Here is a 19,599-nt window from a genome sequence, read left to right on the forward strand (position 1 = left end):
AACATAGCTAGCTACTACAAATGTCAACCAAAGGTAGATATAATCTCTACGGGAGCAAAGCTTGATAAAAACACTAAGGTTGAACACTAAATAGTTTAAGAATTAGGATAAGTATTGACAAAACATATATCATGGATGTGAAATGAATGTGGTCAGAGAACTTACAGCATTTAAAGTGGACATTTACATAATATGTTTCAATTAAACCAAATCTAATTACATCTTTAAATGCATCATATTGAAGAACCCCTAGAATTATTTTTTCTTGAAATCAAATGATTCTAGAATTTGAACCACTTTGAAAATGGGGCACACAAATCCATTATCTAAATCCATGCTTAGATTCAGCATATCAAAGAACCCCTAGTTTCCAGTTTTGTTATTCAAAGTTTTATGTATTCATTCAGCAGTTATTGTACAAAAACCAGAAAAGGCTTCTGGTCCTTTGTTTGCTTTACTTTCTAAACTGTCAAGGCCTTAACCTCTAAAACCTACCCAAATATGATTCCTCTCATACTAAAATTAGTGTGGTTAAGTTTAATGTGTACGAACAATGATGCCACCAGACAATGTCATGACCATAACATTATACAGTTGTATAAAAATGTAACAGTTGTTAGTCTAAAGAATGTTAAAAGGTTTCGGGATGGCTGAATTTACGAAGAAAACAAAAATTAGAATTTTATAATCAACGAAATCAATGTGCACAAGGAAGAAGGAAAATAATTTATTCTTCGTGAAAAAGACATTCTGTTGTTTAGTATTTCATTTCAGAATACATCCCTTAGTTTTCGTGGATGACTGACAGTCTCTTACACTAATCTATATATATAGCCCATGTACCTCAAACAATAGATACATGTCCATTAAAGCTCTTCAAATGGTGATATTTCATAAAAAATAATTTTTTTATGAATTATAAAAACCACACATGATAAAATGGTTTTAAGTAAAGCATTATGTAGGGTAAATCAATCCAGTTTATCAGCACACAGGTACATACCCCATGTTCTGGTCGCTGAAACTTTAAATCACATCAACTCTTAAAACATTATAACAATACATACACAAATATTTAAAGATGAAATGAAACACCTCCATATTACAATAACATCTATGATCTGTAATAACTAACTTTATATCAGGTACAGCCCCTGAACTGATCAGTGCAATTATTTGACTTATTGATGGCCGCTGACTGATTGATCGTTGATGGATCAATAACCAGTTCTATTTTGACAGAATGATTGGTTCTTGTAAATTTAAGAATTTTCATTGGAACAAACCCAGCATACTACAACAATGTACCTATTAAATTTACCTTAAATTTAAGATATTAAATCCACAAATTTTGTTAAGAATAAAAAAAATGTGAAGTAAAAGTAATGAATTGGTGTTTATTTTGGCATTATGTAAATATGTGTAAAATTTGACAAATGAAACAACAGAATCCATAAAACAAGAGGCTCCCAGGAGCCTGAATCACTCACCTGGTTGACTTTTACATTTCAAGGGCAATAAATTTATCAAGAAGTTGTCCAACAATTTTGACTCAAGAAGACTTTGGTGGGATTTATCATAAGAATCATTTCACTAATTGAAAGTTTCTTTCTATCTACCATAGTTTTCTTAAGATATTGGCTGAAAACTGCAAAAAAAAAAACATTTTTCCCTTTTCAAGGGCAATAACTCTTACAAGGAGTTTTCCAACAACTTTTATATCTAGAGACTTTTGTAGGCCTTATAATAAGGATCATTTTAGCAATAAAAAGAAATTTGGCTAATTCTACCCATTTTGGAGATATATGCGAAAAACTACTGTCTGGCCTGTATGTTCTATTTTTAGTAACAGCGGACCATGTTTTTTGACGAATCAAAAATCCCCACATCAATTTTATGCACGATACCTCATGGACCATTCATACCAAGTTTGGTTCCATTTGATTAAATAGTGTCAGAGAAGAAGATTTTTGAAAAAAATAACATTAAAAATAGCAAAAAAACTGCAAAAAACGGCAATAACTCCTACATGGCTCAATGGATTAAAACGAATATATGACCACCAATAGAACTCTTCATGCTGAACACTTTTACCGTTGCCAGAATTTGGCTAAACCTAGCAGTTTTGGATATATAAGCGAAAAACTACTGTCTGACCCCTATGTTCTATTTTTAGTAATGGCAGCCATGTTTTCTGACGGATCAAAAATCCCCACATCAGTTCTATGCAGGATACCCAAAATAATATTCATAACAAGTTTGGTTCCAATTGGTCAAGTAGTGTCAGAGGAGAAGAGTTTTGAAAACTTTTTAACAACGGACAACGACAACAACTGACGCCAAGTGATCTTAAAATATATTGACTGTCTGTAGTCACATGATGCAATCACCAGTTTAATGTATTGGTTTGACGGATCAATGACTGATTGGTGATTGATGACCGATTGCAATTTTAGTAGCACAGATCGATTCAGATACTGTACCTTTAGAGCAAACCCTAATGTATACATGACTCCATATTTGTCTCAACTGTTCCAGGGTAAAGCTATGTTGTCATATCAAGATGTGGCCTGGGAAGCATTTTATTACTACATAACAGTAAATGCTTCACAGGCCACAACTTGATACGACAACAGAGGTTGACACTTGAACAGTTGAGACAAATATGAAGTCAGAACACACCATTCAAACTAGGTATCGCTCTAAATCTGGATTGCTAGTGAATGTTTTGTCGTCCCAGACAGAATTTGGACATATCTCAAAGTGGACACTTTTTGGCCCAATTCCTCAGCGTTTATCAATTTCAGCCTTCCTTTGGTAGTAGGGCATCTTGTATAATTTCATAGAGCTCCATACACTTTTAAGGTACAGTCCAAATGCTTGTTTCTCACCCATAATCCCTTAACTGTTCCAGTCCCAAACCCCAAAATTTATCAAATGCCTTCCTACTCCAGGATGAAACATTGATTTTAGTACAATTTCTAAAAAGTTTGTATACATTTACCCAAGTTATTGACCAGACATCATGAAAATGCTGATTTCTGACCCTTTTGGTCCTTAATACATAAACAGTTCAAGCCACAACCCCAAGAGTCAAACCTATATGTTGTTTGGAACCTTGTGGTACAAAGAGTTACATATACTTATACTCGAGTTACAGTTCCAAAACCAAATGTTTTTGGACAATGATGATGACAGCATGATACACTAGTACGACCCCATTTTTTGGTGGTCATTTTAAAATGGATATCAAAACCAAGGAACAAAGTTCATCCTAAATCTTTACATTCTGTGATCAACCCATTTATTAATAACTAACATTCATAAGACATTGATTCTCTTAAAATCATTGATTATATACATACCACTAAAATGATACACACCGGGGAGGGGGAGATTATCATTTTAGTCTTACCTCTGGAAAATCTAGCAGGTATTCCATAATTTTCTATGAAATAAAAAATAAAGATACTGTATTTACTACGTAAGTTACACAACACATCCTTGTAGCACATTGTATATATCAACAGTTCTACAAGAACTAGAAATATTGACAGCAAACAAGCAAAAGGAATATCCTCTTCTCTCAGAATCATAATAATTTTACAATCTTATAGTTTGATTGTACCTCCCCTTGGAGGGACTCAGCAGTTGTTTTTGGCAGGTGTTTCTAGAAAAGCAGAATACGCTTACCTTACCAGTGTACCTGGTCCATGCTTCTGGTGTTTAGTGGAGTCTGAGTTGCTCATTCACTTTTTTTACATTGTATGTATTATTTCAGTTACATTATTGTGTATGTCAGTTTTCCATGTCTGGTCTTTGTCCCTGGATAAAATTCTTTCGATTTCTGCTAGAATCTTGGTTCCCTTTATTACTCTTTCAATAATCATTTTTTTTCCGTCATGCACATCTACCGGTTCATATAAAACCTCAATGAAAATTAATCAGCAGTTAAGGGAGAGGCCGACTAGATAAGTAGATAAGGGAGAGGCTGACAAGATAAGTGGATGAACAGGCAGATAGGGTCACTCTTATATACTCCATCTAACATTTTAAGAGGGGTAATAAAAGACTGAATATAAATTAAATATTTTGAAAACTTGCATAGAATTAAAATAAGTAAATTCATGTTTTACAAAGGGTGACAACTAATAAAGTGCTTCCTTCTTACAGCATATAAATTTAAGTTTTTATTAACTGTGTGTTCAGATGTTTATAAACCCTATAATTCTGACATTATTGAGTACTTACATTACTATATTTGTAGTCACTATTGGTTATTATCATTGTCTTGGCACCACATTCCCTGATCCTGAAAATAAAACACTTCTTGATAAACATTTATCTTTTTATTTACTGTTTTGTTTTTCTTAATACAATACAATTGTCCATTTGCCACAACAGTGCCCTCACAATCCTGAACTGGAAGTAATGTCCATTTGAAAAGGATGCCATCATCATCCTTGTTCAACAGATTGGTGCTTAACAATGAGTTAAGTAGTATTAACAGTGTACAACCTATTAGACTATAAAGCCTCATAATAAACTTCAAATGATCCCCATTAACAATTTCCATGTTTTACCAAAGCTTAATACATGAATGCCTGAATGGTTTATAGATAAATAAAATCTATCAAAAATACAGCAGTAAACCTGCAAGTCACCAATTCCCCCCATAGAGGCATAAAAATGCTTTTGATGACACAATACACAAAGTCATGACTTTAATCTATTATATACATAATGATGTCAACTCATTACTCAATATCTCCAGATAAGACTGATAAGATTTTGGCTTCACAGATGAAGATGCAAAGTAAACAAGACCATGAGACTTCATGTCATACATACAGCTCTGGTTACCTGTCCTGTGGTTGTTAATTATAATTATAAACAAATGACTAATTTTACTCCATATCAGTGTTCAAATTCTATTGATAAATTGAAATTAATGTGATACAAGATCATGAATTCTAGATTCTTATCCTGTTAGCTAGCTTCCAAATGTTAAACATGCTACATCATTTATCTATATTCAGCACTAAAATCAAATATCCCATTTTATTGGTAAAAGAACAAACCTTTCAAGGAACAGAGGAAGTCTTCTGTCTTTGTGTACATATTTCTCTAAGTTCTGAACAGTAACATCCTTCATATCACCCTGAAATGAGTCATTATAAATCATTATAATAGAAGCTACATGTATATGTAAAACAACACTTATCTCAATACCTATCTCAAGAAATTCAATTTTCAAGTTGAAGTTAAAATTCAATGTTATCTTCATAATTTGAGTTTTCTCTTTTCTTCAAATAAGTAATTATTGTCATTAAAGTATTACTTATGTCAAATTAAAAAAAAACCTCTTTCCAAGCTTTATAATGAATACATAAATGGCAAATGGGTCAATTTACCAATTGGATCCATAATTTTCTTTTAAGCATGATAATTGTAAATTCTGTGGACTTTTGAAATCTCATATGTCATATCTCAAAGGATCAAGTAAGATCACACCTATTTCCATTATTAGTCATATAAAAGTGGACTAAGCCTATTGAATGTCTAAAATTCTAGTAGTACTGACAATGGAGTGGACCAAGGCCACAGAGTATCTAATATCCTAGAAGTGCTTAAACAGAAGTGGACCCAGCTTCTGATATGTGTTTATCCTGGAAGCACTGACAAAGAAATGGACTTCTGATATCCTGGAAGCACCGATACAGAAGTGGACTTCTCATATCCTGGAAGCACTGACACAGAAGAACCCTGTCTACATAGTTTCTGATATCATGAAGTACTAAAAAAGATAGGAACAGTCTACAGAGTTTACAAAGTACATTGTACTTACATGGAAGTGGACCCAGTCTACTGAATTTCTGATATCTTGGAATATAGATTGGTAAGACATGAACAAATCACCAGACCGTACCCCTCTCTCTAATCTGAAAGCAGAAAAACAAAATATTCTGGATAAAAATCTATCTATTGGGATAAAATTTTCAAAAAAAAAATATGACATAATCTTATACCAGCCTGAGGATATATAAACCACAGTATTGATTATTACAAAACAATAAACTAACTTGACTAACAGTTTCTCTGTGGTACTACATGTGATCAACAGTTGCCTAAAGGACTTCCCAAGAAACATTTAAGCAACAGAAGATATAAGTGAGCTTTCCTGCTTTGATGGTATGACAAATTCACACAAAGGTTTCATCATATTCATACAATATAACTAAACGATGAGTGAATATTTCCCTTCAGCAGTATGATGACTCAAGTAAGGACCAATGTCCATACACTGTAAACGTATTAATTTTCAGGATTTTCCCAGGGATCAAAAACCGCAAAACTTTATACCTGCAAATATGTTCATTTGACAAAATCTGTGAGAATTGGCACCAGTGAAAATTAATACGTTTACAGTATCCAATGTTACAGTTTTTATACAAAAGTACCATTCCAATGGGTACACACAAACAGTTTTGTTCTTCATTGCATAATACTTCATTTACATATTCAAAAAAGCATATATACATTAACATTATCTCTGAAGAATGTGCAAATAAAACAGGAAAATAAATTCTAAGAGAAATGATTCTTTAGAATGCATGTGCATGTTCATTAAATAACAAATATCAATGTCTAGAGTATCCAATATAACAAGTACTACAATATATTTATTACTGAACAGAATTTACATATTTTTTCAATACAATCTGTAAGACATGTTCATAAACATTTTAACATTACTTTGTTCTAATTTCTTTGTTTTAACTATTTTCAAAAACTGCAGAATTCTGACGGTCTTGTGAACATTTTTTTTTCTAATACGAGCCCCTTATAAACTCATGCACACTAGTTTGCAGCCTTGTTAGTTATTTTAAAGGAGTTACTAGTACTTTCAAAATAACTATGTTGCTTTTACTATTGCAAAATATGTGTTTGTGTTGCAATCCCAATAATAAAAATTGAATTGTGGTATCTGTAACATTACTTGCTTTCACATTAACTTCCATTGATATTGTAAAAACTGTAAATTGCATTTTAGTGTGAAATAGTATAATCAAACTAATAATAAATGAATAATTTCCGCTGAGAAAACATGCATCCTATCATTAAGCAAGAAGAAACAATTAACCAAGTGTTTATCAGAATTCTGCAGTACCAAGGTAGAGATTAGGTTTACCTAATACAGTACCAGGAAAACTCGAGGACAGGTTACCATGGTTACATCACCTGTCAATAGCATATAAATCATCTCCTACATCATTCATCTTTTATCTTCTTAAAACTGACAAATGTAAGTGGGTTTATTTTTCCGCAAACTATCCCTCATTATTTAAAAAAACAAAAAAAAAACAAAAAAAACGAAAATATCCTATCAATAGTGTGTATTTTCAACTAAAGAAAATGGTTCAATTGCATCATTTAAACCTTAAAACAATCAGAAACTTAGGTAAACATGTCAATCTAAAATTCAAGATGTACTGCTTGAGCATGAACCGCATCAATGTACATTTGTCACCTTTGAGTACCAAATAACCACATAAAACTCAAAAGCCTTACTGAAGAGGGGGCAAGAATATTTTAAAATACCCATAACCAACTAAGTCTTAACATCATTGGTTTTTCTTCTTTTACATAGACAATTTAGGAAGTTAGTTTTAATTAAATGTTTCCCTGGTGGCTTGATATGAACAAAGAGGTCAAACCTTGAACATTTAAGGACACACAATTCAAACTTGATACAGCTCTGAGTTTTGATTGCAATTAAATAACATTTTAACCTGAACTGCAGTGATCCTTTTTTTGGTCCTTAATTGTTCAACTCACAAAATCAAACACAGCCTAGCTTTTATGGTATGGCACCTTCTGGTATACTTCATAAAATTTTATACACTTATAATCAAGAATTTTTTTGACACCAAAAGTTTATGGACAAAGACAGCACAATAACATTATATAAATGCATTTTTTTTGGTGGTCATATAAAAACAAGTCTTAAGCAAGTAATAAAAAGAGGCTTATACTCAGATAAATTTTCAGTACTTGTATTCTGTTTTGATGCCAACCTCAAGTGAAGAAGACAGAACCAAACACAAATGAAACTAATGCATGCATGTGATAAATTCTTGTTTGACTAATCAGCTTTCAGTATTGAAGATAACTGTTCTGATTTAAAGATGTTTTAAGAAGTACCTGCCTGTAAATTAACTGGAAAAAATTTAAGAGTTTTGAAACCCAAAAATCTGTGGTAGACAAGATCATATGAGAATTTACAAGAATAATACATAAAAGATGAACCCATACACTATGTGTAACAAATTCAACTTATCAAAAAATATATTACATTTGTTAAGTAGAGGAAATTGAAATCTATGTTACATGTTATTTGTAACTCTTTAGTATTACATTGTCAAGTATTATGTGTTTTCCATGCTACTAGATATATATATATATATATATATATATATTTTTCATTCACTCCAATAATGCAATTTATCGTCAAACAAACGTTTTCACAAATGTTTATAAATTAAACATAATCAACAGAACAAAACAGATGAAACTTCAAAACTCAATAACCAAATAGCAATAAACTCAGAAATTTTATTCACAACATCATAAATTTTCTATTCTAAAGTAAGATGTCATAATATCATTACTGAGAATCACAGCTTTTTATTGGTAATAATTGAAAAAATTCAAAACAACATACTATATATGTACCAATATTTTAACAATAATTTCTGGATTTACTATAACCAATGCTCCCGTAACCAGTTTTGAATCTGAATTATGTCCCTTTATTTACCAAATAAAGTCAACAGATTGTATGACTATAATAAATCAATTATTTGTACTCACCCATTCACTAGCACTACATCAAAAGCAAGTCAGTTACCATAGTTACCATAGAACTTAAACTTACTTGACAAACTCTTTCTTTGATGTAAAGAAATCAATCATACATGCTATCATGTAGGTCTCTAAAATTATATAAACAGAACCAATTTATGACACAGTGTATAACTATAAATTATGGAAATAAGATTACTGTATACAGGAAAAAATTGCAACTTATGTATTTATATATCACAGTGATATCTAACCTTTATTGTGGACATATAACTCAAAATCAGTATACCCAGATTCATCAAATCTGTGTAGGAGGTTTCTTTATTTTTAATTGTTTAACTTGACTACATGACAATTTAGGAGGGGTTTTGTTTAGGACAGACAGACAAGGGGATTCCTATACACCTGAAAGAGTGTTGTTTGGTGTATAATAACATATTGAAACTAGAAAACATTTGCTTAAAATAGCTAATGCCCCCCTTTGTGTTTTTTTAGAATATATTTTTATTAGTTCCATCAATTCTAGCATGACTGAATCATACATATTTCCAAGTTTCTAGAAACCTATATTTCATAATGTTCAAAACTGTAAAACTTACCAGGGATGTTAAACAATGTATTCAGTACATATATCCTATTCTCATCTAACTGAACATATCTGTTAGGATACAATTTCTCTATTTCATAACTACAATATAACAGACAAAAAACAAATTATTTTTGTAAAGTATATTTGTTGGCATTTTTTTTATCTTGCTTTTACACTTGGTTTTGACAATGTGGATTTTTTTTTAAAATTATGTCAATCTGGCATTTTGATATGGTGTAGCTTTCTGATTCCTTCAAGCAATAATATCTAATATAAGGCATTTTTCACACCTAAGACAGACTTCATAACAGCAGACTGAGAACTGTTGTAAATCTTGTCTCTCTTCAGTTTTCAATCTAAATAAAGAGATATAATTGTAGAAGTGAAAAAAAATAAGCATTTCTTGTTTATTTTCTATTACTGGTATGTCATTCTATGCATAATGTCATAAACAGACTAACGAATTCACTGCAACTTCAAACTCCTTCTTTTTTTGTATAAAATAAAGTATATTACCCTTTCATGAATTTGAAACCATGTACAGCAACCAATATATTTCCATAGCAGTCAACTTTCAATAAAGTTCCATACTGTTTGTCAAACCACAACCCTCTGGAAATAAAAAAAATACATCATCATAACAGCATGTGTTAAAGGGGACTTTACATTTAACCCTTGCAAACATCCTGTATCATGGGCACATTTCTATCTTGACATCATTAGAACTGTATTACCTATCAAGCCTGGACATCACAAAATAAAATAATACATGATTATAATTCTGAGAATAAAATAGACTGAACATCATGTTACTTCTTATCAAACTTTTAAGATTTAATGAAGTTAGAGGCAGTATATAGTTACATGTATTTAATTTAAAGTTCTGTTTCTCTGGGTTCAGGCCTTGTTTCTCTTTCAGTCTACCAGATTGTGTGCTTGTGACTATACTGTTACTGCTTAGTCCCAGTTAGTACTCTTTTATAATGATTTACAGACCTGCATGGGAAAGCTGGGTCATATTGGAAAGCTTTGATTTCATCAGGATATCCTATAGCTATCAATCTGTCCTTTAACTTCTCAAATCCCATACTCTCATATACTGGGGACTTGTACACTAAAATGAAAAAAACTACAACACTAGAAAGCTTGTGTTTAGTGAAAAACAAAAGAAATTAATGATAAGTGGAGCTAAAAGTGGGAGACAGCAATGAGATACAATGAATAAAATCTTGTTATTAACTGGTACTGCCATATTTTATTACAACATGATCTAAAACAAAAGCTATTATGCCAAATAAAACCATACCTCTGCGTCCTGTTACCCGACTGACTCATGCCTTGACCCCTTAACTGATTTATTTTCAAGTCAACAAACAACAATTGTCCCATCAAACGACCTGACTATTTACAGATGGTAGTACATTTTCAGTGTCCAGGTGGTTAATAAGATGTTTTTGAAGTTGTTTTCTATGAAATTTGGGAAAAAAATAAGTAAATAATGTGAAACTCATTTTTTTTCTGACACGTAACAGGAAACAAAGGTTTAAGTTTTTTTACCTTTTTAAAATGCTTCAAAGGACACAACTTGATACAACTACAGAGGTCAAACCAAGACACAGTTGGAGCAAGTATGGACACAAAATTCAAGCTTGATGCAGCATTGAATTTTGATTGTGATCAAATATTTGGCACTGGATAAGAATTTTACCAGAATCAAAGTTGTCCCTTTTTATTGTCCACACAACAAGATAATGCTGTTTAAACTACTTTATGGCCACCTAGTTCTTGAATGGTTCAAGTCACAACCCCTAAAATTAATCCCAGCCTTCTTTTTGTGAAATGGTACCTTGTGGTACAATTTCAAAGACATCCATTCACTGATAGTCACAGATGTCATGAACATACATGTACTTGTTTCTGGTTCTTTTCTGGCACCTCATTCCTTAGTGTTTCAAGTCACAAACCCCCAAGATCAATCCCAGCCTTCCCTTTTTGGTGTTGTACCTTGCAGTATAATTTCATAAAGATCCATACACTCATATCTCAATTACTGTCTGAGAACAAATTTTCTATGGATGCTTGCAACAATGCAGTCAATGACAGCAATATACCATTGTACGATCACACTTTTTTTACAGTCGTATGATAAAAAAGAAACAACAGTTTACATTAGAAAGAACAGAAATGAAGAAATCACTTATGACATACCATGTCAAACCTTAAAAAATATTATACAGATTTTTAATTTTCAATAGATCCTTAAAAATATGTGACCCAACTTTTTCAAAGTTTATTGTTAATCATGGATTAGTGTTTACTTGAATATACCTGCTAGAGTATAATCCATGTCAAAACCAAAAATCTTTATTTTGGCCATATTCAAGCTTCTGTTAACAAAAACTCTAAAAAAAATAAAGAGAACATATTAAAATATAAACAAAATTCCACAATAATTAGTTTTATTTTCATTTCATTTGAAGAAATGTATTCAAAGATTGTTGCATGCCAAAAGAGTCCATGATCAATAAAATTAAACCTTTCAACCACTCAGCTGTTCTAAAACCTTCAAAATGACAAATTAAAAAAGAGAAAAAATATTTACTCATACATGTACATAATTTTTTTTTTAAATATAGTCCTTTATCATAATTTGTGCAGTGTTAAAAACAGACAGGAACACTTACCCATTGAATATTGTGTAATATTCAGTTTGAATTGATATAAGAAATCAAAACAGCCATGCAAATGTTTAAATTATCTCCCTTTATTAATTACTTGATCAGTGTTTGCAATGAGGCAGTTATTGCTAAAATCCCTTACTTAAATAATTTAAACTAGTATCTTTTGTACAATGTATATTTGACACAACATAAGATTCTTGGACAATCAATGGCATCTAATATCCAAAACTTAATATAGAGGAATAGGTACATGTATATAGGAATCCCCTTGTCAATTCATCCCCATGTACATTTATACCTTATTTGTTTAATTTGTTTTTTATATACATGGTGATGAATTGACAAGGAGATTCCTATAAACATATACATGTATATAAAAGACCCCTCTATAATTTGACATTATCTTCCCTGTATCAATTGGATCAGTGTAGCAAATAGAAAATCTTGTAGGAATATTAAAAAAATTATGTTAGGATTATGTTAAGAGTATGACAGGAGAATTTGTACAGAAGTCGTCACATTCTGAGACATTGTGTGTGTGTCTATGTGTGGGTGTAAAACACGTTCTTTTATCCAAAATCCCTCCCGCTTCACTCTCTGTAGATCGCTCCAGACCGTGTTTTGTTCCACGATGAAGATTTTCAAAAAACTCAACAAAATATTTTGTAACGTGCACTCCAAGAGTGCTAATGTTATACATTTGCTCCACCGGACGGACACAGGAGCAACCTAACAAAAAAGCCTTTACTCCCAGTGAGTCAACACTTCAGATTACCAAACCACTGCCTCGATGATTTCAACAAAATGAAAATCTTCATCGTGGAACAAAACATGGTCTGGAGCGATCTACAGAGAGTGAAGCGGGAGGGATTTTGGATAAAAGAACTCTGTGTTTTACACCCACATGGAATTAACAAAAACCATTAAGTTCTTCCTATTTTGTAGTTTCTTATTACAGTGTTTGTAAATATTTTTAGTTTTATAGTTCAGTGTTCAAGATCAACACATGTGTCTATAACACAATGTTCAAGATCTTCTTTAACTGTCAATAAAATTGTTTAAGTCACAGGTATTCACCTGCTTAGGTAGTGAGTTGTATTCACAGACCATTTACTTTCATACACACTCAGTTTATTTAAGGCACTGTAGAAGGTCATTTGTTGACTAAAAATTTTGCTCATTATATATTTCATTATAATGTATTAACATCTTTATCGTTATCGTTGTATAATCCTTTAGACTTATATAATTTTTTTGTCTGTGCTGCATCATCATGACTTGACGATCCGATACCCATTAAGTTTGCTGGTTGGCAGATTCCTTTACACTAATTACAAAGTATAAAAATTGTGAGCAATGCTCACTAACTGGATACTCCAACTCCCCCATTTGATAATATGCATTTTTTTGCCTTCATACAGATTTGGTTTGAAATCTAAAATAGGAGGTGCGCAATGGAAACTTGTATTAAAGATTGTGTAAAAGTTTCAATTCCATTCACTGGTGTAGCAGGAGTAGCGACATTCATTAATGACAAAGTCCATGTTTTGCTACATGCAACCCCCAAATTACTGGTACTTGAGATCAAAATCTAAAATAGGAGGTGTACATGGGAACATGTAATAAAGATTCTGTGAAAGTTTGGGAAAGTGGGGGTATAATTATGTATGGACCATCCAAAGCATTCCATTGATAATGTGTTTGTGTACATACATATGTACAAATGAGGTGATGTTTGAGAATGCACTGCTTATTTCAGCTATAAAGAATTTCAAGGTAAAACCAATCACCACACAGGTACATGCAGTAAGGTATACGTAGATAATGACGTAGATAATGACATAATTAGCATGAATCATCCTGACGTACTTTAGTTACAAAACAGAAGGGGAACTATTTCTGTTTACACTAAATATACATCTAGTATGCATCTCAAAGAAACTTGATCTATAAATATCTCTACAATCTAATGGGATAAATAAAGTTAACTCTACCCTACATATATTATATACCTGTGAGCAGGGTCTCGTTTATACATCTTGTATGATCCCTCAATGCTTCCGTTCATACTGTTAGTACCAGATCTTGGACGTTTCACTGGAGTGTTTATAACTTCAGACATTGTTTATCTGCAAATATAGTAAATTCTCCAATAGATATTCCTTAATAATTCCAATAAAATTTATCAATTTAAAAAATCAAAATGCAATAAATATGACCAATATTAGATAAGAACCAACCATCTGTTAATACTAAACACTGAATATAATATTTATTAATAATTGATGGAATAAGATGTGTAAGGATTACATCTCAAATCCAATAATCCATAAAGTAGTATGCATTATGTAATATCAATATTACAATATTTAGATCTATTTTTAGTTCCAATTATTTTGAACACATATGCGGTTTATTTGTTATATTTAACATGTAAAAGATAAGTTTTAGTATACATGTACTTAAAATGTTCCCTCCTATAATCAATATTAGGTTTAAACTGGATTACTCTACATTGTAAACATTTACTCTTGTGGCCAAAGTCTAGTTATAATGTATGACACAAAGCAGTCTTAAAACAACATGTCATAAATTGATATCCTTAATGACCCTAAATACTCTGGTCTGTTATAAAATGTTTTTCACAATTATTTGATCATGATGGGAGTTTAACAAGGATGTAAAAAAATATTTAAAAGAACATTTACTCTGATTACATTCCCAGTAGAATTTCTAAAATTGTTTCCAAAAAAATTTAGTAGTACTTTGAACATGTATCAATTAAATATAAAGTTTCACAAATATGACATGGGACTTATTTCTTAATCACATCTTGAACACTATTACATGTTTTTAAAAATAATGTCCTACTTTGATATATATCCATTGCTTACATACATGTTGTGTTACAGTATTAGAAACTGATATTAACAGCAGTAAAATGAGTACCTATTACACTTTGTGACAGACTTAAGAAGATGAACGTAACCTCTATTACATGTCTATGACATGCAGGCTGTTATGTAAATAAAGTAATATACTGAGACATGACTGAAGTCATGTAAACTCTTAATTCTTCAGTCTCTATAATGTACAATTTGGTAGTTATTAAAATTAAAGATCTTTAGTGAGCACGCTCACATATCCATGCTGGATTCTACTCAAGTAAATAAGAATGTTTTTTAGGCTTTAGAACTTTATCTTTTAACTAAATTCTATTACTCAGAACGGTAGTTTCAAACTCCAGACTGTGATTTCTTTGTGTTTCAGTTAATCCAAAGTAAATATCATCGTAGCGGAACAAAATGTACACTTGACCTGTAACTTATCTAGTAAACTTATATGCCAAAAATCATGTCATAATCTGCAAGTGATTAGAAAAAAAAAAGTCCAAAAACGGTTATTTCTGTGAATTTAGCTAATTTCAGTAAAAATCATCGGAGCGGAACCAACTACTATCTTGTCTTGTAACTTATCATGGCTAAATTCTCTACTAAAAATCATGTCAATATCTGCAAATGTTTCGAAAAAAAGTCCAGAAAACTGTTATTTCTGTGAATTTTGCTAAGATCAAGGCCTGTAATTTCGGTAAAAATCATCAGAGCAGAACGAAACATAAAATTGACCTGTAACTTATCATGGTAAATTTATATACCAAAAAATCATGTCAATATCTGTAAGCATTTGGAAAAAAGTCTGGAAAATTGTAATTTCTGTGAATTTTGTTAAGTTCAAGGCCCATAATTTCTATAAAAATCATCAGAGCAGAATGAAAATTAAACTTGACCTGAAACTTTTCATGGTGAATTTATATAAATATCAGCAAGCGTTTAGAAAAAAATACAGGAAACGTTTTTTTCTGTGAATTTTTCTAAGTTCAAGGCCCGTAATTTTGGTAAGAATCATCAATGCAGAACAAAACGTATACTTGAACTGTAACTTGTGGTAAATTTATATACCAAAAATAATGTCAATATCTGCAAGTGTTTAGAAAAAAAGTCCGGCAAAGATAAGATGGACTGACGGACGGGTCAAAAACATTATTCCCTTCGTTACCTCATTGCGTGGGATATAATTAGCATAAATATTTGGAAAGATAACATTTTTACATGTATCATTTGTGGTGTTTTAATCTAACATTTGCACTTACTTTCCACCCACAAAAAATTAACATGCTGATATCAGAACTATAATTCCTTTTAGTTAAAAAAAGAAATTTAAGTTTGAGCTTTAGAGAGACATGCCATATTTACATCTGTTGTACCAATAAATGAAACAAGGTCTATCGAGATATTTAACTTTTATCATAAAACATGTACAATTCATCAACTTTATGTCACATTATAAAATGTACACCACTTATACCTACCAGTATTCCTTGGGTAGAAAATAACACATTCTACACAATACAAACTCACTATTGAACTGTATTACTGACAACAACAAAAAGTATTCATTACCATGTAACAATCCATATCAACTTTTTGACCTCAGAAAAGTACAGATGTACATCCATAATGTACATATAATAAAGAACAATAAATACAAAACAAAAACCAACATGGTTATATCACTGTTATAAGTTGAAATAATGTACTATCAATAAATAATCAAGGACTAACTAAAGTAGAAACTATGACAAATAGACAAGAATTTAAAAAAAAAAAACAACAGTTTGATGTTTACAAATGTACATGGTAGCAAACCAAATAACATCCAGTCCAACCTGTACATGTACTATTTACAGTAACAACCATAGTAATAATAAGTTAATCAGGATGTCACAGAAAAAAGCCCTGACAACTAATACTGGTAATCAAAATACACAAGGCCACAACTGAGCCAAAATTCACAAGACTAAAAAAAATTGAACTTAAACTAGAACTCACTCAGATATACAGTGTAACTGCTTACTCATTATCAAAATATGAACTTGATATGTAAATTGTCATGTTAAATCAACTCACTAATTATAAAATCAACATCAGCAAATATGGCAAAAATAAATGTGGAAAACTGAGTATTTCCAATGAATTTCAAAGCACCATCACCCTGCAAAAATATATAGATGGAATAAAATTTGAACTTGATCTGTAACTTATTCAACGGATCATAGTTTACCTTTCCTCGTTTGTCTACCCCGGACTTGACTTTTTATGAGCAACTCGGCGGGTGTTTCTAGAAAAGCAGAGGACGCTTACCCTACCGGTGCACCTGGTCCATGCTCCCAGTTTTTAGTGGAGTCCGAGTTGCTCATTTACTTTTGTTTCTTTGTATGTATGATTTTAGTTACGTTATGTTCTTTGTTGTGTGTGTCTGTTTTCCATGTCTGGTCTTTGTCCCTGGATTATATTCTTTTGATTACCGCTATAACCTTGGTTCCCTTGATTACTCTTTCATGGTAAAGCAATGCATATTCACCAAATATCTAATGAATATCTGCAAAAATGACAATAAAGTGTGGAAATCTGATTTAGCAGACTGGCAGACAGATAGACAAACAGACAGAATGCAAACCAAAGTTCAATTCAACCAAAGTTTCTAGTAGGGGACTAATAACATACATACATCATAGCATGTAGAATAAACCTTGAAACTCCATTCAGGGAATTTTGAGATTTGGGTCAGGAAATCAGTCCACATGATATACAGTTTTAAAATATCTTTTTCTGTCACATTTTGAGTTTCTGATTGAAAATGATCCCATATGTGAGTCTATTTGAAGTCAACTGTCCATTCATTGTTTGGTTAAAAATATTGTGACTTATGTTTTGACAAGGACAAACTTCCTTTTTTAATTTTTCTGAACTGCTGAATTAATAAATTAATATTATTATCATTAGCATGTGTTGTAATTAGAAGATTCAGAGGGAAAATTACAACCAATTACTTATTGACTGAAGGATGTAAACTAGTTTATAAGCCTGTTACCTGGGTTAAGTCAAAAGTGTACACTAACGATATCAATCGTTCAATATTCAAAAATCTACATTTTTAAATCAGTTGGCCATTTTTCATCCAGATGTGTTGTTGTCTCTTTGACATATTCACCATTTCCATTCTTGTTATACAGTTTATTTACAACAGGCGCGTAGCTGAGGCAAAACTGAAGTGTAGGCAAAATTACGGCAGGGGGTCCAGGGGGGCAAAGCCACCCCCCCCACCAAGCTCCCTGGATGTATTTTATCTCAAAAAAAAAAAAAAAAAAATTGGCAAAATTAAGTGCAGGCAAAAGCTTTTTTGCCTAACAGCAGCTACGCACCTGTACAAATTTATCTTTTGACCAAGACACGAGACAGCCTTTGAAAATGGGAGATTTGTTCTCCCAACGGGTTTAAACAGAAATTTTTAAAAGTCATAAAAAAATAAAAGAATGCTTAAATCGTTTATTTGCTATATCATCATTAAATTTTATAACATACATTTTGCATTAATAAAGGAAAAATGAAATAAATCTGTATATAATGTGGGGACTAATAGCAATGTTAAAATAAGTCTGAGTAATTAGTTGAGGACCAAAGTGTGACAGGATGACCTACCTGTCTAGTGTTTGATTTTGAGTGACAAAGTACATGTATAAGTTTGTGAGTTAAATCATAACTCTGATAACATTTGGCACCCAACTGAAAAAAAACTCACTGGGTTAGGATAGCTACATGAATTACACTACAGTAAATCTTGAATTCTTTGTGGAATGAAGACTTTTGAGGAAAGGGAAGTGTGGAAGGGCATTTTTTTCTAAATGTACCTGTATCATGGTAGGTACATTGTACATGTACATAAAGATGTAGATTTAAACAGCCAGTAAATTCACTTGGCTATGAAATTAGTTCTTTAACCAAATGGGTTTGTCATTGGCCTGTGTCACCAAGGAGTCTAGTTTGATCATCTGGAGAACATAAAAAACATGCTCTGAAACAACATGTACTAAATTATCTGCAACCAGATATCAATACTAAGCACAGCAACAGAGAGTAATTCCCTGACAAATACAAAATTACAGTGTTTTGTTGTGGCTCCCAATACTGTATGTAAAAACTAAATCTAAATAAAGGAGCCAAGATGAACTTTTTTCATCTGTATGAGTAAAACTGCAAAGATTATTCCCTGAAACATTCAGCTCTCAATATTAAAGATGGATATACTCCCTGACTAAGCCTGAACATGATTGATGCAGTGACTGTGCCTGTGGTGCCTATTACTACGACACCCAAGCTATAAAAAAGAGTGATAAGATTAATAGACTACCACTGTATCTTCGTGACACCATCTATTACCAAACTTACTTTGAAACAAATCAATTCTGCCAACAAAGAGATATGCGTATTTCAATCACTGGAAGTCGTCAGCTGATTGATTCGCACTTGGTGGACCGCCTAAAATCAGGAAAAGTATATTAGGAATTCTTAAACGGCGATGAAAATGCTGCTGTAGAACTAAATATTGAATAATAAAAATCTGAAA

General features: G+C 31.8%; 1 protein-coding gene across 2 annotated transcripts in view; it reads right to left on the bottom strand.

The window, feature by feature from the left end:
- LOC148622707 (cytosolic purine 5'-nucleotidase-like) overlaps positions 1–19,490 on the bottom strand; it is a 30,436-nt gene extending 10,946 nt beyond the window's left edge. Inside the window, exons 1-12 of one of the 2 annotated variants that reach the window (XM_088572774.1) lie at positions 19,422–19,490; positions 14,148–14,264; positions 11,783–11,856; positions 10,451–10,568; positions 9,971–10,066; positions 9,465–9,553; positions 8,939–8,996; positions 5,849–5,942; positions 5,082–5,161; positions 4,252–4,312; positions 3,416–3,448; positions 1,004–1,024 (exon numbers count right to left, since the gene is read on the bottom strand). In XM_088572774.1, coding sequence (XP_088428900.1) covers positions 1,004–1,024; positions 3,416–3,448; positions 4,252–4,312; positions 5,082–5,161; positions 5,849–5,942; positions 8,939–8,996; positions 9,465–9,553; positions 9,971–10,066; positions 10,451–10,568; positions 11,783–11,856; positions 14,148–14,257 — 834 coding nt within the window. In that variant the 5' untranslated portion in view covers positions 14,258–14,264; positions 19,422–19,490. The remainder of the gene's footprint in view (positions 1–1,003; positions 1,025–3,415; positions 3,449–4,251; positions 4,313–5,081; positions 5,162–5,848; positions 5,943–8,938; positions 8,997–9,464; positions 9,554–9,970; positions 10,067–10,450; positions 10,569–11,782; positions 11,857–14,147; positions 14,265–19,421) is intronic. The other variant, XM_088572775.1, reaches the window with a different exon arrangement.
- Between the last annotated feature and the right edge of the window lie 109 nt (positions 19,491–19,599).

This window comes from Perna viridis, chromosome 3 (genome assembly GCF_037379345.1).
Source record: "Perna viridis isolate PV_CMFRI_1.1 ecotype Kerala chromosome 3, ASM3737934v1, whole genome shotgun sequence".
Classification (NCBI taxonomy): Eukaryota; Metazoa; Mollusca; class Bivalvia; order Mytilida; family Mytilidae; genus Perna; species Perna viridis.